This window comes from Lampetra fluviatilis, chromosome 1 (genome assembly GCF_964198595.1).
Source record: "Lampetra fluviatilis chromosome 1, kcLamFluv1.1, whole genome shotgun sequence".
NCBI lineage: Eukaryota > Metazoa > Chordata > Hyperoartia > Petromyzontiformes > Petromyzontidae > Lampetra > Lampetra fluviatilis.
The window spans coordinates 16,648,821-16,675,754 of NC_136275.1; the positions used below are offsets into that span (position 1 = coordinate 16,648,821).

A 26,934-nucleotide genomic window follows, 5' to 3' on the forward strand; every position below is an offset into this window, starting at 1 on the left:
GTGTCGTTAAACCCGCCCCCACCTCACACAGCCAATTAGTAAACAAAACATGCCAATTGTCACTAGTTCAGCACACCAGTGTGTTGGAGAGTAAACCCACAACACTAGCATGGTACATAAAGAGAGTAAACCGACAACATTGGCATGGTACATAAAATACAAAAACTAAGATCCCGGTACTAAATATGTTTTACTGAAGATATCAATAGAATGTGTGTGCCGGATTAATTGCTTTTGTGGCAAATGCTATGTTGGTCAGACAGGACGAATGAGCAGCATGGGACAAAAATAACACCAAAGACTGTAATATTTTTGATATTCAGTCAAGAACATCATCTCATGCAGAATTTACCTTTGTCGTCAAGCCAGGAAGTGAATCTAAGGGGCGACTTTTACACAATGTTTTCATTGTTTGATATTCGCAGTACAAACTGTATTTTAATTGGAACTTGTGGATCAGATATCCACATCGCCCGTGGGAAGTCCTGATGCAGTTTATGATCAACTACTGTCACTGGGATAGTCTGAATCCAGAAGGTTCTTCAATCAGGCTCCTGTTTTTGACATCTGAACTGTCCCCATTTGTGTTACAATTTTTTCTTTGGCGTGATTTTAGCCTGGGTGGTGGCAAGCAGTCACCATCTCCGTGGATGGATAGCATCGTATTTTCTCACACCACGATAAAGTGGATCAGTCTCGTGGGCGATCCTCTTCTGACAGAAATGCAGTGAGCGTTTGGTTAGCTTTGAATTGCTAAGATGGAAAGTGCCAGTGTTGAAAATGTTCTTACATCCTTCTTTAAGTTGGTGGTGAGGCTGTCCTCCGTTTCTATGAGTGTTGTTACCTGCGCCACCAACCCAGCTTGCCCGGCGATAAGCCATGGTGTCGAGATGTTAATACCTCGCCTGGCAAACAGGTCATGAGTTCGATCCTGGCTGTGACGCCTGTATATTTGGAGTTTACATGTTCTCCCCGTGGCCGCGTAGATTTTTCTCCGGGTCCTCCGGCTTTTCCCTCAACATTTAGAAATATGCGTGTAGAGTGTTTGGCTGTGATACATTTCCACATGATAAGCCACTTTGTTGAGTTATAATTATTCCAGGCCCAGGGAAATGGCATGCGAACACCCCGCGCTAGGCAGTATCCACGAGGGATTGTCATCGTGAAATGAAGCGCACTTAGCTGGAACACACATACACACATGTATGGACGTCCGCACTGGAAACGTTTCAAAACATGAACGGTTGGAAGTTACAGTTTTCCTGGTAGATTATAAAAATAATCGTAGACATTATGCAGGGACTTCATTGCAGTGGAATTTGTAAGCTATTTGGCATATACAACACGCAAAAACAACAATCCCCCGTATAGCATGTAACAGACTGTTGGGGCACGTTCTGTTAGCGAGCACTTATGAAGGCCGGAACGGTACACGAGGGGGTGGGTGGCGATGTTTACACACCCCACCAGGTACTCATTTGAGGCTGAGTCGACCTCGGGAATGCCCAGCGTCGGTTCATATAAACGTCACTGGTGTTGGCCGTGAGCTGGAATCTAACTGGGGTCGCCGGGTTCGTAGCGCAACGTGATAACCGCTACACTACCACTCCCCCTACGTATACGACCTGCACACACACGCGCTCGCATTTATACACGAACGAACACAAATCCGACTGATGTACAGCCAAAGGCCAAGCAGCAAGTATCATTGTGCCGACTCGCTGGTTTTGACTGTTGCCCCGACTTAGGAGCAGACGTTTCCTGCGGGCTGCTCGCAGCTGCCTCGGGCAGCCGAGTGACGCGACCAATCCTCCCTCGGGGCCCTCTGGCACGTGGACACGCAGGCGCCCTATGATGTCAACACCCCGTGACAGCCACCGAGCTAAACCTGAGACAAAGTGTAACCAGATGTGTGTATCATTTATGTTCTGGATTGCAAGTGCAGCGTGCAAACTATTACATTACGGCAGCATTCCGTGAAATGTGTTCATTGATATTAACTTGGGGACTCCTAAATTCTCCAAAATCAAACACGCTGTGTCCGTTTTTTGACTGTAATATTAGATACTGCGCTGACTAAGAGAGTATACAACAACCAATTACATTATAGGTGGCTATATTTTAGAAACACTGGTATCAGTGTGTTAGGTAGCAAATGCATTAGCATATGGAAGTGGGCTTTCAAAATGTCGACACAAAAGTGCGAGGAAACATGAAGGCAAGATATCATTTGGCATGCATACCATGACAAGGCACGTGTGTTCATAAGAAACTGTAGTAAAGGTCATTTCCCCGAGGTCAACCCTGACCAAAGCCAGACTGCGACCACAACTCAAAGTGATGCTGCTTAAATGTAGTATTTATTTGTAAATCTATACCACCGTGCATACCTTTTTTAGCTTTTTACAAGGAGTGAAATGGTGAGTTCTGTGTAACCAAACCCAGGCCACAATCAAATCCCTGTAAGCCCTTTGAGGCTGCGGGGTGCATTCCTCGGGGTGTGTAAATCACGCCTCAAGCCTCACATCTTAGGAGCACACCAGTATCAACGTTTGTGACGAAGCACATATGAGTTCCACATCCCAAAAGGCAGAGGATAAAGGTGCTCACGCCGCTGCTGTCAGAAGGGGCTGCACGAAAGGGAACTCCAGTGAGCCCCTAGATGGTATTTGGCCTACTCTTGCACACTGGCCAGGCCTCTTGTAAGAGGCAGGAGCACTCACACTGTCCTCCACCACACTCGACATGCCAAATTAACTGATTGTGGTGCACCCATTTATACTGCCGGGTGGACAGAGCTCGAAGGGGGCTGGGACCTAAGCAACTCGCCCATTATTTCGACTCCCTTGCCGACAAAACAGACCGGTGCCCTCGATTTCAAATCCAGAGCGCTAACCATTATACCATGGCAGTATCCCACCGGCATGCCCAAGGAGAGTGGGAAATGTCACGAAGATGGCATGGTGCCAGCACGCAGCACCTCACTACAAGCCGGCCCATCGCTCGTCTGTCTAATCGGCAGCGATTGCGGCTATCGACACTCAACCCTTGACAGCTGTCGATTCACACACAGCTATCCAGCCCCGAAAAACTCCATCCTTCCAGTCCTAAAAACACACTCCCTCCAGCTTTCATTTATCCCTGCAGCTGATATTCTTGTTGTCCTTCCCCTGCACCTCCGATTAGCACATTTGACTATGTACGGTGCGAAAGAAGTCCCACATACATACATAAGTGTTACTGTGACTTGGTATACCACCAAATCACCCTGAATGCTCCCTATATTGTTGAATGAATCTCAGAAGCTCAGCAAGTATGATCGTGGTTAATGCTTGGATGAGTGTCTACCAGAGATGCATGAATGGAATTGGCCAAACATCTAAATGCAGGACACCTTCTGGGAAAGAGCCTTGAATCTCAGTGATGCTTTCTTGGGTAAACAATTGTGATGGTGATTATTATTATTTGTTATATTTCATTAAATATCTTGCTAAAAAACTATACTTACTCACACAAGCATGGGATGGCGCACTTCTCCATTAGCACCTGTGAGCCAGCGGTGTACATTCCACATTACTATGGGGAGGGTTAATCTTTGCACAAGATTTCCTACAAAACAGCCCTCATTTTATCAACTCAAAAGAGATTATGGACCAAGTTGAGAACTCAATACCGTAAATGAATTACAGTACTCCATTTCACACCTCCGACTAGCAGCACGATTGGCTACGTACGGTGCAATTGAAGTTCAACATACATATGTAATGAGTCTCGGACAACTTCTTTATCGCCGTTATTTATTTATTAAGGCGCGTCGTGCAGAAAACGTAGTCTCGTATCCTACAGATATTTGGGCTAGGATTAACATACAAATACTTGGGCTAGGATAACAACAGATACTTGGGCTAGGATAAAACACTTGGGCTAGGACAGCACCCAAGTAGCGACGACGCAAAGACAGCGACGGCCCGAAAACAATGACGCCGTGGAGACAGTCCATCCCGATCCCTCGGCATCCCCGAGCTCCCTCGTCTGCCACCTTATATCCCCCCGGCGTGGCCTCGCTCCGCCCCCGGCCACGCCCCCTTTCTCAAATTGTCTCGGCCAATCCCAAACTTCCCCGATGGCTCCCTCCTGTAATTATCCCTCGTGACCACTTGGCCACGCACTTTCCCTGCACCCGCACTGTCTCCACACACGCACTACCTGTCTTTCTCCGCACTGTCCCTACACATACATACATGATGAGGTGGATGGATATGCAGCCATTCACAGGCTGTGGGGATGCACTGGTTCAAACTTGTGCAAATCCATTTGGTCAAGATAATTCCATTAGATTTATTTTTACTCCATTACTGTCAGAGTTGCATTACCTTCTTAAATTGATGCCAATTGCCTTCTTCTTTGGTGGGGAAAAAACATCCAGATCTTACCTTGAGACAAATAATGTCTGTTCTACAAGTAAGCACATAAACATATTCATAAGAAAATGCACCTGCTGCTCACAGTTTATTTAGTGAGCGAATGCTTTTACACGTGACTTTTGCACACTGAGAGCACCAGATGCACAAATAAGGGTATCCCAAGGAAAAAACACCTTAGAGACTGGTCAGCAAAATAATCATGCCACCTGATCTGGCCCATGCTTTAGAATCACTCCCACCTAATTTCTAGTGCCATGACCCACTCCTGCATTAAAGTCACCCAATAAAATGGAGCTGTAACCAACACAAGGCAGAGGTCACAGAAGGCTTCCGAATCTACACGAATGTTTATATTCAATAGGGGCATAGGCCACCACCACAATTCCTCATCTCCTGTCGATGGGTAGGCAACCCACAATAGCTTCAGAGCATACTACACCTCCCTCGCAACCATGCTCACACATCCAATTTATTATTTTAATCATAACAAGAATCTTTCCCTACTGTCTGGTATTATCTTGCCCAAGTAGACGACTGTTCACCCTCATGGTGACATCAGCCAGGACCAGTACACCGGATTTTCGGTGTTCTATCGAAGTCCAGGCAGTATTGGTCCAGCTCTGCAGAGAGGAATCGCAGCCTCTCCTCCACATAAAGCATCTTGACATTCCATGTGGCCAGCTGTAGTAAATTTCTGTTGTTTCTGGAGGCCCCCTGAGGGTTGGGTTCAATGGCGGAGCCAGGATTTTCAGGTAGGGGGGCAACCCCTCCAGCAATGAAAAATGATAGAAGAGTTGTTAGTAAGTAAGGACTTGTCCCTTGCTACTTATTCGACGCGTGTGCGGCGATGGCGCAGCCATCGATGAGGGTCGAATTCGAACCGCGTGTGATCGGCATCGCGCTCGCTGAAGGTATGCCTTCAGGGAAGTCGTGTACTGTATACACAACTGCGCACAATTATGTGAGTCACTTATAACTGCTTTGCCGTTACTTATTGCCAATTATGGACTCAGACTATTGACCTATCATCTCATAGAGTCCCTGTCACGTAATAATATGCTACACAGTGGCAGTGGGGCTCGCAAAATGCCGATTTATTACTAATAAACCCCAATATGATCCGATCGAAATTCGGGATTTCGATTGGATCATTGGGGGGGCATGTGCCCCCCCTCTCCCCCCCCCACTGGCTCCGCCAATGGTTGGGTTGAGTCCCCTGGCTCTCCAAAATGGGATTTGACCAGGGGATTTAATAGAGGGTTAATATTGCCCAGTGTGGTGGAGTTTCATGAAGGAAGCTGCTGGGAAGTTAGAAGTAGCCACCCTCCGCCAATAATGGAAGACAAAGGAATGACACTCGCAAAATTAGTAGAAAGCAGGGTGGCACAATGGAGAGTACGAGATTGTGCATCTGCCAGTCGCCTCTGTTAATTGACCAATAACAACTGGCTCTGTCCCATGACCTCCTGGCACCAAGGCATCAATAGTTTGAGTAACCTCTAAGTGCACCTAGCCTGGTACAATCACTGTGTTGATGTCACACAACGTAGTGGAAAATGGCGGCTGTTGTTGTATGAGTAGTAAACTCAGTTCCTATGACACAATCTTCAGTAAAATTCCACCAAGGCAGACCTAAACCGAATCGTATTTTGTGATGTAGGAAGTCCAAATAATATTTCAGTTTTTGACAGTTGTGGCCTGGTTACAAAAATACAATCCTGAAAAGTGTAATCTAAAGTGAGCTATAATCTCTCACAAAATGACCAATTCATCTCTTGACTTTGGAATGGAAATTATACCCATCAAGCACCGGGTATTTGACTGTGGAAATGACACGGAGCTTTATTTTAACATGTCATCGTTCTGCTGAACGTTTTCCACAGCGAAATACAGCCAGTTCTCCCCACATCATTATACCCAGCTGCTAGAATAGCAAGTCAACCTGACGGGATAAGTACATGGGCAGGAGGGGAATTAAATACTAGGGCCACGTGCAGACACAGGGTGGAACATGAAGGTGGAAGTAGAGTCAGGGGTGGCTATTGACCCCACTACTGGCTCAGCCGTGCAAAATGTCATGCAGCCTGGCTGTGGCGGCGCTCTAGCACTAAGCACCAGCGTGCTCCTTTGGCAGTATACATATGATTCTCACTGGAGCGCCATATTCCACCAGCATGTTTTATTAATGTACATGAATAACATATGCTGTTGTGTCACCCTCCCGTCTGAGTGTATAGTATTTTTGGTGCCTTTCCCACCCCACGAGACCGTACGAGAATGGAAATGTGCCATGCCAGGATGGCACTCCTGCGCACTGCATCGAATGGCCGGTCAATGAAGAATGTTGCAATATTGTGACTGCATGAGGAGTAAACTTCGAGACAGTTTTCCCCATAGGCGAGACAGTTGGCTTGATGCTAAAGACACGAAGCCAACCACACCTTGGAAAAAGCATGCGGCATCCACTGTTTAGTTTTCCTACCCCACTAATGCAAAAAGGCCCTTTGTGGCAAGCTTTCAGCTATTATCTTTTTGTTATCGCCAGTGTTAGCCGTGCTCTCACTGCTACTGGAATTCAGTCCACTTCACAGCTGTGTAAATATCCTGGGAAATTTCTGAGATGGCTTTGGATAATAGTTTAATTTTGCATGCCTGCACGTGCAGTGATCGTCTATTTGAAACATTAGAAATGTTGTTTGTTCCATTTAACAAACTTCTGATTCTGATGCAGAAAGTAGTTATTTCGTTTAAAGTGGGTCAAACCCGCTACAGATAGTAACAGATGTTTTTTTTATGATGTTGCAAAATAATATGTTTTTGTCTCCTATAAACATTTCTGGCATGGCGAAGAAGACATGTGTGTCATGTTTATACTCCTAGCTATGCTTAACTAAATAAGCCAACGTTTTTTTTTTCTCAGAGCAATTAGGTTAGCAGAAAGTGCCACTAGAAATACAATACTGCAGTACTTTCATTCGCAAGAGTGACATTGTGCAGATTTTATCCACCAAATTTCTTAAAGTCACATGCTTCTATGGTCAGAGAAAAAAATATTTATTTCACACACCTATGTAGGATAATGAAAAGGTGAATATCAACAAATGAACTTTTGTAATGAGGGAATTATTGTACTTTATTCCCATACTTGAGGAAGGTTAACACTGGTTATACGACACACAGCTGTTATGGAATTGCTGCCTCTGGCTGTGTTTGAGGATTTCAAATAACATCTTTGTCAGAGACTCAATTTAATAGTTGTCTAAACCTCTTTTTACCAACCACATGCTTACAAACTGCTCATTCACGCACCACAATCCTTCTGAACATATACCAATGGTTTATACATCTATATGTTTATATGTATATGTTTCAGGGCAAAAAGGCTGGAGTTGAGTGATTTGTAGAAAAGCATCATTTTGAAGAGCAAGCTGGAAGTGCTGAAGAACTCGCAATTGAACAGTAAGTCACACTCAGACTTTTAAATGCACGCATTAAATAAACACTGATGAACGACATCAAGACTACATACGCACTTGCACAATAGATGACGCACGTTAATGTTACAATACTAATTTGATTACCCAAATCGTAACGATGTCCTAATAATTCACTTATCGCCAAGAAAACACCCAACTTTGTTTGTCCGCCACTTTTACGTCTCAGAACAGATTGCGTCAATGTTCATTCCCTATTCATGATAAGCGTCACGGCCGCTCAGCAGAGACGTAGCTAGGATATTTTGCGCCCGGGGACGAACTATAAAATTGGCGCCCCCCCCCCCCCCGTTTAATCACATTTTCCTATTACATCGAATAAGGAATAGCAATTAAAATTTTAATGAAACATTGTCTTTAAAGAAGCAAATTTATAGAAATTATATTACATGGCTCACTCAGTCACTGTCGTAGACTGGTTGACATAGTCTACAAAAGATTAAATTTTCCTGATTTCACTGTCGCAAACTGGTCAATAACGTAATCAAAATCTGTTTTATTCCAATGTTTCTCTTTCAACGCTAAGAAGAGCAAGATCGCTGAGACGATCTTGTCCCATTGAAGCACGCAAATACGACAAAATAAGTTTCAATTTGCTAAACGACCGCTCACAGCTTGCAATTGAAACTGCTATTGTTAATAAAATTTGCAGTGAAATTCGCAAATTCGGAAATATGTCGTCTCCATAAAACACAATAAAACAAAGAAGATCCAAAGGAGTTTCTGGTAGAACTTCATTCCGGTTACTGAACAGCATTTTGCTATCTCCAATTTCTGGAAAAGTTCGTGGCCATTGATGTCGGTGTCATAGAAATTTCCAAAATCTGTGCAATTTCGACGAATTGCATCGACATCTGTGTTGGATAGAAGAGTTTTGACGTCCAGCAGAAATCCTAATTTTGTGTTCAGGCCTTTTAGTCGTAAAAACCGTGTTGACATCTCCTGTTGAAGTCGATAAAATACGCTCTTCATAATGCGCACAATTTCTTCTTCTGCCTGCATCTCTTGCCAGTTCTCCTGGCATCTTCCGACGTCGCCTAATTCTTCTGTCCACATCGATCCCTCAGGCTGTGCATCTTGTTTTGGCGTTTTCTACAGCAACTTGGCTCAAATCATCACGAAGCTTGACAAATTCATGCTCCAAAGATTCAATATCAGTTGCTGCTTCCTTGAAATTCATAGTAGGATCCTGTAAGCGCTTCTGAACACGATCAATTTTTTCAAGAATGACATTCCAGAAATGTAATAAAACTATGAAGTTAAAATGTAATACACATGCCTGTAACTGTTCTGCATCACTTCTGGTTTCAGGCGTCATAGTTACGTCCTCCGATAATTTGTCTAGCAGCCCTACTAGTTCATCCAGTCCTTCATAGATAGCTTTAACAGCTTCTGATCGTGCACTCCAGCGTGTTTCAGACTCCCGCTTTACTGTGATGGGCACAGCTTTTTTTAACTCTTCCCAACGAATTGTTGAACGAGAGGAAAACAAATATATACTTTCAACTGTTCCAAAAAATGTGACGACAAGTGGATCCTGTTTAGCTGAGTGTACTCCTGCTAAGTTTAAGCTGTGGTTGTCACAGTTGACAAACAATGCTCTGTGATTTTTGTCACATATTCGTTGTTGACTAAGGCTGAAAGACTGCGCCTGTCTGTTGTTTGGGACGTTCTTCCATGTAAGTTATTAATAGGCGCGCGTACCAAAATCTAATTACATGACATGTAGGCTGTGTGTGGCGGGATATATAAACTTTTAGGTTGAGGTGTAGATTTGCGCAGTAGTTTCAGGCTGCCGCGCCCGCCGCAATAAGTTATAATGTACCGTTGTAAGCCTCATTTTGGCGCCCCTATACCTTGGCGCCCGGGGACATATGTACCCCCCTGCCCCCCCCCCTAGCTACGCCTCTGCCGCTCAGAGAACCCCCAAGGCTCCCGCGATCTGGGTCCTAGAGACGACGTAACCCTCGTCGAACCACAGTAAAGCAACTGTGACGATCTTCATAATTCACCCGCAACGCTTCTTAAAGTTACGTACTTATCGGGTCTGAAAAAAACTAATTATTACACAACTATGTAGTTGTGTAATAATACGGTTTTTTTGCACGCTTTACTACGATGTTTGTTAAAAATAGGAACAACAATAAATACTTGTTTATGTGACAGTATGATCGGTAATGGGTTGGCTTGATAAGATTAATACTCTTGTTGTTTCTTTAATATTTTCCAGGAGAGAAATAGCTGTTAGCGTGGTTTTTTTTTTACAGAGGAACAACTCTGCAGTCATAACTTTGTTTTCAAAAGATGTTTTTGTTGAAAGACGCAAGGACGCAATTAGGCGGAGAAGGAGCAACAGCCGCACCCAAGTAAGCCCCCCCCCCCAACCCGCGCGCACATCTTTGTTTGTGCACGGCCTTGGCAGTTTTTTTTTGTTAAACTGAACTCATTCACAGCTTTTGAGAGTCAGCTCAGGTCTGTGAGGCCACTACTTTTGTCGTAGGCTTGCTTGCGCAGTGCCGTAAGCTTGTTTCCTCTGAACATTTCCTGTAAGGCACTCAGGAGGGATTAAAGGCGCTGCTTTGCTTACTGTCGGAGAGGCCGCAAAAAACACTTTTCCTTTGTTACAACAAAATCTCCAAAAAAGTATCACAGAATGCCGTAAGCAAGCGGAGAATGAGACGCAAGATTGGGAGTAAATGACTTCTCAATATTTATTATGACTCTTCAAGCCAGATTAATTTTAAAATTTCAAGGTGGCCGTTGTGTGTGCGTGGAACGCGTGGGAAAGTTTACAATCACGCTTCCTCTATGAACACCAACGAACCAAAACAAATATTGTTTATATGCGCACGCTTCTTGCTCAGCCTCGCTTTTCAGGAAAGGATAACCGCTAGCACGCAGCAGGCAATCTGGTCTCATTAAAAAAAATGATATTAATATGTAATACCCACCAGAGGCAGGGGATGCACTAAAGCTGATTTTCTGGCTAAACAACCCATACAATCATAGATTTCCTGTACACTTACATACATTGTTAATTAATAGGGACTGCTCAGCTCCATTGCTCCCAATTCATCTCGAAGATAACCGAGCTGAAACTTCGCATACATTTGTATGTTTTTCACAATTTTATTCAGAATGTGATGTTGGCGTCTTGTCATATGCACAGTGTAGACCTGTGTGTTATGGAATGGCCTGCAGAAAATGACTTCACGGAATTATTTCTGAATCCCATTCAAACGACCCTTTTTCATACGTACAATTGGGGACACACTTTCCGCCATATCCTACTCCACAGAAATATTTGTCATGGCAGTCAAACCAATTTTAAGTTCTTCTCAAAACTCGAATTGAGCAAAATTAAGTGAAAAAACTAATATTACTGCAATGGATTTTTTTGCGTGCAATCTTCGGTGACCAGGCTGAGACGATAAGCTCACAACACTTGAGACCCCAATATTACTCAGGATCTTAGCAGTGCGGCTCAGTGCTCTGATCAATAAGCTATCCCCAACACATCCTGCAACTCTCCTAAGTTTTACAAAAAACACAGTCGCTGCCCGTGCTGTGCAAAAAACTGCGCGAATTCGAGCCACCATCGACGGGTCCTCGATATCGAGCCACTTTCAAGTTTGTGCTCTCCACCTCTCAAGCACAGGAACCTGGCAGCGAGGTCAACAGCCTTTTAATGAAGTGTTGATGCAGCCTCCTCGTAATGGTTTCTCAAAAGAGTCACTATTAAATAAATCGTCCATTGGAAATTCAGTCAGTGTAAGCGAGTGGGTGGAAGAGCACGGAGCGCCAGCAAGGATGCCTCCTTTATCTAATTGCATTCATATGGCCTGTAGCAGATATCCAGATCTTTCTTCACACTTACTGGTGCATATGTACCATGTGCTTTTAGCCTTGGAACTACTTTAAGATAATTCCTTCCTTATAAATTGAACTAATTGTGCATTTATATAGAAACTGTAATGTTTCAGATGATGAATTTTTTTAGGCTTTCAAAAAAATGTTCTCGTCAATTAATAGGTCATCGACAATCAGACCTAGGATCAATGATAACCATAGTTATAACAACATTGTTACATGAATTACAATTTTTATTGGAGCCCAGGTCTATCGGCAGTGACATGTTTTATGAAAATAACTCTCAGAGCACACACTCAACCAAATCTATAAATATGCGTATAAAGAATAATAATGCAATTTCTAACGTGCACATAATTATGCGGATAGAACTGCCCATGGCTCTGAGGCATGGAACCAAGCTGAGTGTCACGTGAAAGCCTGACAAAAGATATGGGGCCTTTAAGTGTCTTGTAAAATTCGGTATAAATTTAATACTGCGAATGTGGAACGGTACAGTGTTCCAGACGGATGGAATTGCCATGGAAAAACGGCGCCTGACAGTCCTGGTCCTTGATACATTGAGGAGGTTGTGTCTCATGTTGCGGAGCATTCTGAATAAACACTGTATAGTAGTTGTTTTTCAGACTCATAGAATTTCTCTGAGACTTATTAAAAAACAAGCTTCATAATGCTGGTCCACAACACGCCTCTCTCCAGTTCTCATATCCTTTTTTTATGCAAAGAAGAGCAAGGCCTACAAAAGGGGGAAGTGCCCCTGACAGAGAGGGCCCGAACGCAACAGGCATCTGCCGCGTTCTTCCTCAAAAGCTTTCTCCGCAAATCCCCGAGGAATATTGTACAATGCCTGGAAAGAGGCTCTGTACAGGCCGCACAGATTTAAGCCAAAGCCAGATGAAAATCACCAGCCACCTTTCTAATTCACAGAAACAAAAACAGCTCATTCAAAATATGCCGACAGTACCAGTCAACCCGATTATATTCAAGTAAAAACCAAAACAGTGCATGCTTTGTGTATTATATATATACTCTTACGTTTGATGGAATCAAAAACTATTATTTTGCTAGGTTAAACATCATCTCACAAAAAAACAGAGACAAGCGGTTGAAAGCAGTGGAAAGCTAAAAGCACCCAGGAGAGAGGAGAATTAAGAATTTAACATCAGCAACTCTTGACACCAGGGTCCCCCCCCCACCTCACACACAGGGGTGGAAGCACACACATTCCCGTCATGCTCCAAACCTTTGCCTGACCCCGCAATTAGAGCAGTGGTCTGTACGTATGTGTTGAACTTCATTCGCACCGTACGTAGCCAAGCGTCCGGTGAGAAAAGAAGTTCAACACACATGGTCTGCCCAACAGCCAGAACAGCAGACAGCAGCAGCAACACATCACGTGCCGTGACTGCTCGCTGTGTTCTGCGAGGAACAGCGCCGACAGAAGATTTTTATCTGTGTGCACAATCAGCACGGCACTGTCTTCAACAATGCGTTCTAATTTGATTCTCTTCGTGTTTTGTTCCCAGAAAAAAACAACGTTCAAGATCTTTTGAAACCAATTGCCTTTTATTTAAGGAATGCATCTCTTTGCAACATCACGGCCACTGTTCGTAGTAACCTTCCTTCTAAGTTATCCAAATAAATAAATAAACGTACACAAAGCCTTGTACAAGATAATAATTTGCGCCAAGAGATGTTTTAAAAACAAAAGGTCAAGCCCCAAAACTTTTTTTAACAGCGTCACCGCTTGAGATTTCCTCAGCCGGCGTTTTGTTATCATCGCCAGTTCTCAATGCCGAATGCCACAAGGTTTGGCTGTCAACACATGCCTCTGGACTCCTGTTTAATTATAGAACAGCAGCGGGCACACACACACACAAGCCCACGGGGATATGACAGGGGTCCGACTAGCCTTGAGAAGCCCTCTGTGGGTCCACTCAGCGGCCTGCAGAAATCTTCAAAAGACTCAATCCATCCCAGCGAAGCCTTTAACACCGACCCCCATAGTCCTCTCCCCCCACCCCCACGCCAACTCTCACTTCATTCCCTGAGTTCCCCAGTCTCCCCACCCCACCTCTCCTCTACTATCACCGTGAACCCACACTCACACCCCCTACTGCCCCCCTTTCTCCAGGCCTCAAAACATTCTCGCCCACAGCCGTCGCTCACTCCCCCGCACGCCCCATCGCAGCTCCCACCCAACCACTGCAATTTGTTCCCCTTTGTGCGGGGCCGGCGGGGGCTGGCAGCCAGGAGCGGGCGACAGGAGACGACGGGATTGTGTGGCACGCCGCGGCGTGACCAATGCACGCCAATTGGCCCCGTGCGCCGCGAGGAGGGCACGCTCTCATTACTCCCATTCGCGTACTGCATACAAGGAATGGAACTCTTTTCTTGAATGACAGTTTTTGGGTTCTAAATAAAAAAAATTGGTCGAGATTTTTCTGTAGAGGTTTGGGGAGGGAGGGATGGATGGAGGGAGGGGTCCATTTTTTAAAAAGGCATCCTTTTGAAAGAAATAACGTGCAACTAATTCTGCTTCCTTTCCGTGGCTTCGGCTTATTGCTGGCAGCTGCGTGCATTCCATTTTTTTTAAGTCAGACCAATTCAATTTAGATTCATGTACAATATTGTTTTTACGATGCCTAGAAAATCAATAAGCGCACGAAAAAATCAAACATTTAACTGATTATTAAGGAAAGTTTTGCCAAATATATGATCCAGATTTGAAGCTTTCGTGACTGCAAGGAAATACTCTTAGTTCTTTCGGTAAAGTCACGTAGGTAAAAAATGAAATTGAAATTAATAAAATAAAACAATGAAATCACGACGTTTCGGAGGCAACACAAGTCTCCGTCATCAGGTGGGACCGTCACAGCCAGATTTGCTTCATCAAGTGAGGCCGGGATTCAAGATGCAAGCTCTTAAATACAAGTTAAGGGGGGAGGAGAGGGGGGAAGGAGCTTATCAGAATGTGGTAGCCAATGAATGGAAGGTATCGGGAGGGGGGGGCGGGGCTAAAAGAAGGATCGAGGTACTCGTGGGCGTCCTCGACGTGGACGTGTTTGTGCGCAAGTCACTGTGGATGCACATGATAGAAAAGAAACGAAAATGCCCATGTTTATACCAGTGTTGGCTGACAATAAAGAGAGTACTGTTAAACGCTGGGGATGTTAACACTCGGTAAAGTAAAATAGTGCCTGTCAGATAAGATGGTCCAAAAATGTGTAGTTAAATCTTTTTTGCATGGTTTATAACATCTTCCCAATGATTACTAAGTTTGTACCCATCATCACGGTTGAAATTATGTCTGTGTTTGTATATCTGAATGGCTTCGTGTACAAACCTTTGATGGTAGCCAGAGGGTTTGCAGAGCACCTTAGTCTCGGAAAAAACAATATCATGAGAGCCCACCACGTTGTAGCAATGATCGGTAACGGCGGAAGACTCAATTTTGCCGTGTTTCAAATCTGACTTGTGCTCGCGGACATGATCAGAGACATGACGTTTCGTTTCCCCAATGTAACAGTCACCACAGCTGCAACTCAGTTTATAGACTCCAGGGTATTGCAAGTCAGGGATGACATCCTTCACAGATGGAATTAGATCACGGATTTTATGTACTGTACTGAATCGGACTTGGATCTTATGTTTGTTTAGAATTTTGGAGATCTTTTTGGTCACGCCTGCTATATATGGTAACGTGATAGTTTTGATCGGAGTTTCAAGTGGCTGTTTCTGTATGGTGGGAGAAACAGCACCATCCGCCAAGCTGTTTCTCCCACCATAAAGAAACAGCCACTTGAAACTCCGATTAAAACTATCACATTACCATACATAGCAGGCGTGACCAAAAAGATCTCCAAAATTCTAAACAAACATAAGATCCAAGTCCGATTCAGTACAGTACATAAAATCCGTGATCTAATTCCATCTGTGAAGGATGTCATCCCTGACTTGCAATACCCTGCAGCTGTGGTGACTGTTACATTGGGGTAACGCAACGTCATGTCTCTGATCGTGTCCGCGAGCACAAGTCAGATTTGAAACACGGCAAAATTGAGTCTTCCGCCGTTGCCGATCATTGCTACAACGCGGTGGGCTCTCATGATATTGTTTTTTCCGAGACTAAGGTGCTCTGCAAACCCTCTGGCTACCATCAAAGGTTTGTGCACGAAGCCATTCAGATATACAAACACAGACATAATTTAAACCGTGATGATGGGTACAAACTTAGTAATCATTGGAAAGATGTTATCAACCATGCCAAAAAGATTTAACTACACATTTTTGGACCATCTTATCTGACAGGCACTATTTTACTTAACCGAGTGTTAACATCCCCAGCGTTTAACAGTACTCTCTTTATTGTCAGCCAACACTGGTATGAACATGGGCATTTTCGTTTCTTTTCTATCATGTGTATCCACAGTGACTTGCGCACAAACACGTCCACGTCGAGGACGCCCACGAGTACCTCGTGCCTTCTTTTAGCCCCCCCCCCCCTCCCGATACCTTCCATTCATTGGCCACCACATTCTGATAAGCTCCTCCCGCCCTCTCCTCCCCCCTTAACTTGTATTTAAGAGCTTGCATCTTGAATCCCGGCCTCACTTGATGCAGCAAATCTGGCTGTGACGATCCCACCTGATGACGGAGACTTGTGTTGCCTCCGAAACGTCGTGACTTTATTGTTTTATTTTATTAATTTTAATTTCATTTTTTACCTACGTGACTTTACCGAAAGAACTAAGAGTATATATGATCCAGAAGCAATCGATGCCAGAGACATCGATTTATTTCATTCATGTAGAGATAATTCTTGACAACAGCCGTATGCAATTCAATGGCCATTCTCAGAGGAGGTGACCCATCGGTGTGTACGCTCCTTACTAATAATAAAAGCAAGGCAGTTCCAAGTCTATTAAATGATTGCACAAATATGTTTTGCTCAGTGAATATTTTTTCCACACTGAATTAACACAGCAAACCCCAAGTCGGAGAATCTAGGAGTGGTTTACAATTACTGCAGTGGCTTGTCACATCTAAGTGCTGCTCCTGCAACTTGAATTACAACTTCGAATGGCCCTGAAATGTGGAGGCATTAGCTGCCGCTCACCCACAGTAACGTCTGTGGCAGCACCAGACTGTAAGAAGCTGATCCCTCCGGATTATTGGCTTCACAAAACGTAACATCCTGTCACAAACACTGGGCAACAAATAAACCACGGCAATGGCTAATTCCCACAGGGTAGAGTCATGCACTTGAAGTTTTGCCTGCCCATCTGCTTTGCCTAAGCCCTGCTCTTGGTGTGTGAACTGTGCATGAGCGCATCGTCTCCATTGCGGGTCTCGCGCTCACGCGTCCACCCAGAGCGACCTGTCCATTGGTTTGTGAAATCCGGGGGCTGACAGGTGTAAAATTAACAACGTTACGTTAATTTGAAGTTTATATTTCATGAGACAGAGCTCGTATGCTGTAGCTGTGAGGGTGGGGGGGAAATAGAGAGAAGTGTGACTTACTACTGCGTTAGGTTTTCACGGTGATGCTGTATAGCCGGCTCTGCAATGTGTTTTCAGGTTGTTCTGTCTTGTTGTTTGACAATCTCTTAGAAATTGTCAGATTCATTTCCTGAATAAGCTCTCATCACGTAGAGTGAAATGTAAAATAGAATAGCTGAACTACTTTGAGTGCTTTCAGGGGCATTGGATGAAATTAATTGCCCTCTTGGATAGCTGCGTATGTATGAATGATATTTTTTTTTATTTCCCAGAAAAAACTCACCAGGCAGCGTGGAATTAATGCAGTCCCAGAATCCAATCTGAAAGAGAACAAAGCACATCAAATCCGTCAATATCAAACCTGTGGTTCTCGGAAAAAAACACTTCACCTTGTTTACAGTACACTTTATCATCATTAAAAATATGCATACAAATGTAGATGCTTAATTTATGCATAGGGAATTTAAGTCTGGCTTAATTGTACAACTCAAACGAGGGTAAATTATATTCACTTAAAACCAAGCTTTGAAATGTTTTAGGCCAATCGACCCATTGCCAATGTAAGATAAACACGAACTGATTGTGTGTTACAATATATCGGGCATACATATCCTGCACCGACACAGGGCTCATGATTAATTGCCATTGCCAACAGACAACGAATGTAGCCACATTCACAATTCACCATTCTGCTGCGGTGATGTACTTCAAGCAATAAAATATCCAGTCGACACTTTTCCGCTGAACTCACTCCCTGGATTAAACCTCCGATGTTTAATCTGCATCTCCCAAAGCTCTTGACTGGATATCAAAACTTCACGTCATGTTGTACAACATTGCTTTTCCTGAGGTAGGTGGGGTGACTCAGACGTCAGAATGCTGAGCTGGCAACGCTGAGACTCTGGGTTCAAATCCAAGCAATCGCCTGTGATTAAACCAGTTTCTCATGTGCAATGAGTTGCAGCCTGGTCATCAATGGCTCCACCAAAAAAAACATGATTCTAAATTTGGTTCTGTGTTTAATTTGGCTAAATTCTAGATCTAGAGATGTATAATATTTGTTTGAATGTTACGTGACAAATATTAGAGAGCAGGTGCTTTCCTCTAAGGTGTCAACCAGAGGTCACTTGAAGGGATCTCAGAGGTAGCTCTGTGATATTCATTTCCTTTGTAAACTTCTAACTTGAAGGGTTGCACTGGTTGGCAAGAGACCCAAATGAGTACTTCATCTAATGACATGACGGCGATAGCGCAATCATGATCAAATGTGGCATATTTTTCAGCGATAAATACCCACATTCCTCCAAACTATTGCACAGAGCTCCCTGTCCTTGGTCACAGAGTCTGCAGGAAAGTCGAAGGCTTGTGGTGCCAACTTAATTTACTGAGGTTCAAAAAGGCAGTGGATTCTGAGCTTGGGAAAGTCATCAAAAGAGAGGTCAAGAGATCACAATGTTCCTCCCGGCCAGTGGGACCCCTTTGATATTGTAAATGCTGTAATGTGTGATACATAGTGCATACTGGCAAAGCCACCAGCCTCTCTTCGTTCTAATGTTCACGAGTTTTGTTTGGCAATGCATGATTCTGCAACGGACTTTTTGTGCGGTAGTGGCTCCTGCATGGGAGGAACAAAGGATCGGTGGAGCCGTGCCTCCGTGAGACTGTACAAACAAAATATAAGCCGTGTTACCACTAGAAAGCTTATTCTGTACAAATTCCCACTTGTTCAAAACACTATGAAAGTGGAGCTAGATTAAACGGACATAGACTCAGATAATAACTTGAGTTCAGGACAAGTAGAGATGCACATTAAGGAAGTTCAACTGGGTGTGACCAGAGCTTGCAACACTGACAAAGTGTACGTATGTGTATTGAACTTGTTTCGCACTGTACGTAGCCGACCGTGATAATCGGAGGTGCAGGACAGGTGTGGAACAAGCAGTGAAGCATGGGCGCATGCATGCTTGGAAATACACTGAGACAAAAAGACAAGGGCATGGATCAAAAAACAAACATTTGTGGCAGTATATTTACTGTTAAGAAACGTAAGTGGACTTGGGCAGGACACATAACACGAAGGGATGATGACCAATGGGTGGCAACCAAGAGGAGCGAACAAGCCAGAGAGAAGATTCCCACCACAGAGGTGGCATGATGAGATTAGCTCATGTGCAGGGGTGAGATGGATTGTCACATCGCAAGACCACACGATATGGCGATGGTGCGTTGAGGCCTTCATCCAGCAGTGGATTGTCTAATGGCTGAGGATGATGGTGATAAATATAACATGTGACGAATGCCTACTAAACATATCCAATACCCACATTTGCAGCTTCACATGGGAGCCGGGGAAGCGATTTATGATTTGTGACCTTTCACAACCAGTCGCGATAACTTTAGTGTAACAGATTCTTAAAACGTATAATCATTTTATATCGCAGCACAGAGAATACTTCCTTTAAAAAAAATGTTGTCCAAACTTTCACCCAAGGCTCTATCGTCGACAAATGTGGTAATGAACCATAGTTTGTGCAGCAGGTGTAGTGATACTAAAAACAATAACTAAAAAAAGTTCAAATGTATTCATTCAACACTAAGAATTTATATATTGTTTTATGTTAAATCATGTAATGGTCATCTGTAAAGTGCAGCTCATTCGTTTTTGTTAATCATATTTGCTGAGCACACACCTACATATCTATAATACAAAGCAACCAGCATTTCAGACCACTAATTATAACACGTGTGTCCCCAATGGCGTGTAAGCCTTTGGGTTATTTGACCATACTTGGGCAGCATAAACGTGAGCTTAAAAACTACAGCACTGGATTAGAGGCCGACCGAAACTAATTTTCTGGTTTCGGCCAAAACCGAAACCAGACCGAAAGTAAAAAAATGACTTTCGGCCGAAACCGAAGCCGAAACCGAAAGTTTAACTACACTTTCGGCCGAGACCGAAACAGAAAGGTATATAACCGAAGTTACCGAACACAAGATATATGAAATATGTCATGATGCAATGCTACTTTAATTAAAAAGATATCTAGAACGAATCATTCAGAGCCTGCAGTAAGAGTCGCTAAATATAAAATCTTTAGGTGTTACTTACTTAGTAATTATATCCAAACAAACGAATGTTGTAGTTAAGAAACAACCGTTTTTCCGCATTCAGCCAGAAAGGCTGCCATCTCTTGACCGGTCGTATATACATTAGCGGACCATGGTTGCGGCTGTAACCTCGCTCCCAAGCTGCTGCTGCTGACGTGTGTGTGTTTGCAGCCTATCGCATAGGATTGCCTAGCGCCGACTGACCGGCCGATAGGCAGAGTGATAGACGTAGCACTTGCGTTATATTCTAAAAAATAGATCTTTGGTTAATGAATGACGACCAAAAGTCAATATCAGTTTCGGCGGAAACCGAAACCAGACCGAAAGTAAAAAATTTACTTTCGGCCGAAACCGAAAGTATGCCGAAAGAGCCCATTTGCCAACTTTCGGCGCCGAAACCGAAACCGAATTTCAGTCGGCCTCTACACTGGATGTTGCCTCTCAATACACATATCTCCGCAGCTGCCGACAACAACCTGGCGTCAGGGGCGGTTTCTTCATTAGGGCGATTGGGCGACGCACCACCAATGTCATTCAACCACAGAGTCACGCTAGCCGTCACTGTGCCTCTGGATATAGTCCAATCAGCGTCATGCTACGTTCTGTGGAGTACCGCCTCTTTTTAGGCGATTTCCCTCCAGCTGAGAATCGCCCCGAGTGGTCCCATAGACTTACATTCAAAGATGTTTTTTTTCGAACGGGGGCGCTGCAATGCATTCTCTATGGCTTCTGGGAGGGCTCGCCCTAACGTGCTTACGTCATCATACGTGCTTACGTCATCATACGTAAGCACGTTTCATCCAACAATAATATTTGTCGCCACCTAGTGGAATCTTTAATAAAAGAAACTTGAGTGGTTTGTTTTAATAGTGAGTTTAGAAACAAACAAGATGTATTGTAAGAGTCACTTTATTTTTCATTAATATTAAAGAAGTGAAGTTGCCTTTACATGCTTAAGCTGTTAATTTATCCATTGCATGGGTGGACCTTATCCTTATCAATCATCCAGACATTTGCCCCCCCTGAGAGATTTTGCAGGAGCCGCCACTGCCTGGCGTGTATGGTGGTCGCCCATTCAAGCACTATCCAGGCTCAACACTGCTTAGCTTACTAGATCTGACGATAACCAGGAGCATTCTGGGTGACTTGGTCATCGAAAATTGTAGCATCGTGTAGAATAAATATTATTTCGGAAGATAGGAAGGTCATAAGAGCTTGCATCAAGCAACAATGGGAATGATTCCAAAGTCGAGCAACACAAGGGAAGGAGAAAAATAAATGTATCCTGCAATACGAATTTAAATTTCGATTTGAAGCTTTCGTGACTGCAGGGATTCATCTTCTTGGTTATTTCGGTAAAGTCACGTAGAAGGGAAGTAATAAAATAATAAAAATAAAACATAATAAAATGAAATAATTCTCACGACGTTTCGGCTACAACGCAAGCAGCCGTCTTCAGGTGAAGAATGAGACACTACCAAGCTAGGAGCTTATATATAAACTGGGTTGGAGGTGGAAGAGCGCCTTAACAAAAAAGAATGTGCATATGAAGAGGAATTTAGCATATTCATGGAAAATGCGTAGGAGGTGGGCGGGGGGGGTTTCAAAGGCATATTATGCCCATGCATTATGCAGGATCAACAGCACCAAGGGGGGGTGCAGGGAGTAGCATTAACAAAGGAAAGGAATGTTATTGATATGTAGCTGCAGTTACTAAACAACCACGTAGAAAACTAAAGTATAAACTACATAAAAACTAAAGTATAAACTGCATAGCACCATCAGTATACTTACTATACTCTACAATAAGCTGAGTTACTAACAGCAAGTAATACATTACAATTCTACGTCGTAAAAATTATATAATATGCTTCCATCTAAACTTTATTCTCTTACATCACACGAGCATATACCGTACTATATACTGCCATAGATAAACCCAACATTAAATTATATACTGTATTACTATAAACCACCCTATACCTTATACATTTCAACATAACACTATGTATTATTCTACCCACCCTAATGTGTATCTGGCTATCATGAGAGATTCGTTCATGAGGCGATCCACATATACAAACACAGAGACAATTTTAACAGAGAAGATGGATTCTGGCTTAGCAATCATTGGAAGGACGTAATAAACCATTTCGATACACATTAGGGTGGGTAGAATAATACATTTACCGAAAGAACCAAGAAGATGAATACGAATTTATTCAACCTGAACAAAGCGCAGCAACTAATATCTTACCTATAAACGTCATTTTTTGTCTGTGTGTCCATCTGTCTGTCTGTCCATCTGTCTGTCTGCGCACACGCGCTTGCGAGGGATTTCGCTCTCAAACGGTGGGGTTTATATCAAAAAAATGTTGCCAGGCAGTACGCCGTAAGCCCCGCGGTGGGCAAGCGACATGCCGTTTTCCCGTCACTCACAATAAAAATAGTTAAAACTAAGTTTTTTGGCGATTTTCTTTATTTATTTAGTTTTGCCACCTGCCACGGGACAAAGCACGCAATTGCGCATGCGGGAAACACTGACAGGAGTTGCCCCTAGCAACGCACACACGATCGCTAAAAAATATACACACAATGCTGAGGTTCATTCTTCACAGTCTTATGTCCTCTCCCCCCCACCCCAATGTGTGCAGTTACTGATATAAAGTCCGTAGATATTAATATTATAGCGCTTACTTAGCATTATTGCAGCGCGAGTGGGGAAAGCAGCCCAGCCCCCAGCCTGGCAATGTGTCACCTCCTCCGGCTGGGCAATCTAGGTGAGGCCGCGGGCTCTGCACGGGACTAGGCCCCACCACGGCAATGTAAAGTACAATTTTATTTAATCTTTCACTTAGAACTCAGGTTCATTGTTTATTATTATGAAACTAGTAAGTTGGCAAATATTACAATATTAATGTTTGTGTGCAGAAAACGAATGTCATTATGAGGTTGCTAAATATTTCCTTTTTTAGGTGTGTTTTTATGACGCTGCGGCAGTGTACTGCCAGTCTGTGCTGTGGCCTGCTACCTGCTGATAATTAACGTCAGTGCACTGGCACTCTATTATCTACACTGCTGCTTTTGCCCATTATGAGTGTATGCCAGTCTATAATCTGTTGCCTGCTTCTTTATCTCAATCAGTGTACTGACAGCCTTTCATGTCGACTGTATCCTGCTTTTTCAGCTGCTGACCATATTGCCAGCTTTTCATGTGGACTGTAGCAATGTTTATGTCATTGAGTCGGCGTACTGGCAGTCTATAATCTAGACCGTAGCCTGCTTCTCAACTTACCTGTGCGTATTGCTGCTCTTTAATGTACACTTATTTCAGCTTATTTCTTCGATTGCTCACGTCACGCTATTTACTGATACGTAGTACTGCGATGCTGATTAATATGTTATACTGCTAAATACGTTGGACTTTCTTAGCTACAGCCCATTGCATTTCGTCTATTGTTTTGTTACATTCGTGAGAACATCACCCATTTAAATTTTGCTTTACCGCACCTTTACTTTCCACCAAAGCGGGGAGCACGCAGGGAGGTTCAATGCCCCAAATATTGTTGACCTTGCTTTCTTACAGTGGGTGAGGAACATTGTGAGTGAGACATTGTTCTTCCATACCAAGAAAACACCATCGTACAATTTCCTGACACTAACAGAGCATATGATGCCCTACAATAACACATTTTCCTGTCACAAGGCCAAGATGGGTACCACGTCAAGATTCCTCCAATTACAAAGCTGCAGGACAAAGACATCCTCACAAAAGTGTCTCCTCTAAAAAAACTTCTATTCCTTCGTGATCATGGATAGAGGAGGAAACCACATATTACGGTGTGCCAACCTCTTTCACCAGTATATTGTCGATGAGTATGCCAACATTGAGAGTGAGCGCCTTCTTTACATTCAACTGAATCAAAACCGCCTGCGTGTGAACAGTATGCTCATCTCTGGGACACCATCAATGCCAAAGGAGATGCAAACGGTCACAATGTGGGCTGATTAGTTATTTTGTCTTCATCCTTCACAGCTCCACCTAGATACATGCATGAGAAGACTCAGGATGCCATGATTTACATCAGCCAATATGGCACGCCCCATCTCTTCATCACCTTTACTTGCAATACCAAATGAAAGGAGATGCAGGTTTACCTTTATCCAAACCAAAAGCCACCAGACAGACATTACATCTTAGCGAGGGTCTTAAAACTCAAAGTTTATGATCTGATGATGATTATTACGACCAACGAAGGTGGCATCTTTGGATAGACAAGCAGTAATTTGCACACCATTGGGTGGCAAAAACGTCGTCTTCCTCATGCTCACATTTCGCTATGGATGAGGGAAACAATTCGTGCAAGTCACATTGACTCATTTATCAGTGCTGAGCTACCTCACCCCCATCAAGACCCTGCCATTTTTCTATGTGGTCTGCAACCAAATGGTCCATGGCCGATGTGGCCAGTTCTATCCAAATGCGCCATGTATGCAAGACCACAGGTGTACCAAGAGGTATCCACGGAACTACTTGAAAGACACTCAGTCGGCCCATGATGGCTTTCCTCTATATTGTCACAGAAACACTGAGCATGGTGGATTTCAAACAACGCTCAGACCTGCCACTTACTCGCTAATTAAGGTTCACATCCGGTGGATCATTCCCTATTGCCCTCTTCTGTTCAAGATCTTCCAGGCCCACTTGAATGTGAAATTCTGCTATTCTAAAAAAAGCCAACAAATAGATTTGCCAATACATCAACAAAGGCTCTGACATGGCTGTCTTTGCCTTACAAAACAAAGGGGCAAAGTGTGCATGAGCTCAAACTTTTTTTCCAAGGAACATACATCGGCAACAATGAGGCCATTTGCAGAATTATTGGCTTCCCCATCCATGACCATTCCCCACAATCTATTTGGCACTTCACCTCCAAAATGGTCAACGCATCTACGTCACCAATGGAAATGCCCAACAACAGGCCCTGGCTCCACAAGATACTACCCTTATGGCGTTCTTTGTTTTGTGCTCAAGTAACCCATTTGCTGCCAACCTGCTCTACCATTAAGTTCCCTCCTACTATACATGGACTGCTAAAAAAATGGAAGCGACGTGCTGCTGACGGTGAAGCTGATGCCTGAGGACGAGTCTACAGTTCATACCAACAATCAGCAGTGCTACTTTCTCCCAATGCTTCTCCATGTTGCCAAAGGGCACAACTCTTGCCAAGACCTCTAAACAGTGGAAGGAGTTGTCTGTCAAACATACAGGCAAGCTTGCAATCTTCGTGCAATTCTTGTGCATGATCACCATCTTCATGAAGCTATGAAAGAAGCTTCTGTTGGTCAGTCCCCTTTCCAACTAACATTGCTCTTCTGCATTAATCTTTAAGTTTGCAGCCCATCTAACCCCATGAGTGAGGACATCCTCCACGGATCTCAATGACAAAATACAAACCTCGTCGTCAACTTTTCTGATGTCATCTTCAAACAGGCCCTCATCCTCCTTCAGGACAAACTGCACTCCATTGGTGGAAAATACCTCACGTCTATGGGACTACCAACACCCTACAGGGACAACCTGCATGCCCTTGCTCAAGAGATCCTACGTTAAATATGATATTATGCTTTACAGCTTCGTAAATTTATTTAGTAAAATTAACCAAAGCTGATGGATGCACAAATAGAAACCTACACGAAAATCTTGGAACACATTGAGACTACAAATCGAGTCTTTTTTGTCCTTGATGCACCTGCCAGTACTGGGAAGACCTTTGTTTTCAAACTGCTCCTCGCTAAGGCTCACCAGAGAGAGAAAATTGCTCTAGCTGTGGCATCATCGGGGATTGCTGTGTAAGTCGATGTGTGTGTGTTTGAGTCCATATGTGTGTGCGTTTAGGTCCATGTGTGTGTGTAAGTCGATGTGTGTCTGTCTCTTTTTTGCCCGGGCAACCCCAGAAAAGAGATTGGCTCCTGTCATAGGAATGTGGATTTATCACCACAGACTCAGAGGCACTAACAGTGATGACTATCATTCATTGCTCATTTGAGCATAGAAGCACAGACTTCGACTTCACTATTGCAGATAACTCACTATTCTGTAATAACAATTTATTTTAGTTCATAGCAATAGAGGGGCTACAGACGAAGGCATTGTGGAATAGTCGAGTTGCAATTCGGACAATGTAAAATTTTCTCAGGACTGCTGGATTTTGGCTCAGAGCAGACATGTAACGTGTGTAAAAAAAATAAAAGTAGCAACTTTAGAAACTTCCGCACTTTATTATTTCAAGGAACAAAGCATTGGAGCATTTGTTTTTATTCACTGTATATGCCTACGTCCTGTAGTAGGCATGTGAACTCTGCAGCACTGGCTCCAGTGGAAACAAATGGACATGGAGACTGCCCACTCCATACGTGACTGACGAGGACAGTTTTGACTTGAGGCATTTTATTAAATTCAAAACAATAATAATAAAAACTCGTGTATCGGTTAATTTCACGCGTATGACTGAAATGTTTTAAAACTCATGACA

The 26,934-nt window shown here is 43.5% G+C and overlaps 1 protein-coding gene across 3 annotated transcripts in view; it reads right to left on the bottom strand.

Moving 5' to 3' along the window:
• The window catches only part of RECK (reversion inducing cysteine rich protein with kazal motifs), a 143,837-nt gene that overhangs the window by 75,196 nt on the left and 41,707 nt on the right, over positions 1 to 26,934 (bottom strand). For all 3 annotated transcript variants that reach the window (XM_078857791.1, XM_078857783.1, XM_078857800.1), the window contains one exon: positions 17,574 to 17,610. In XM_078857791.1, coding sequence (XP_078713917.1) covers positions 17,574 to 17,610 — 37 coding nt within the window. The remainder of the gene's footprint in view (positions 1 to 17,573; positions 17,611 to 26,934) is intronic.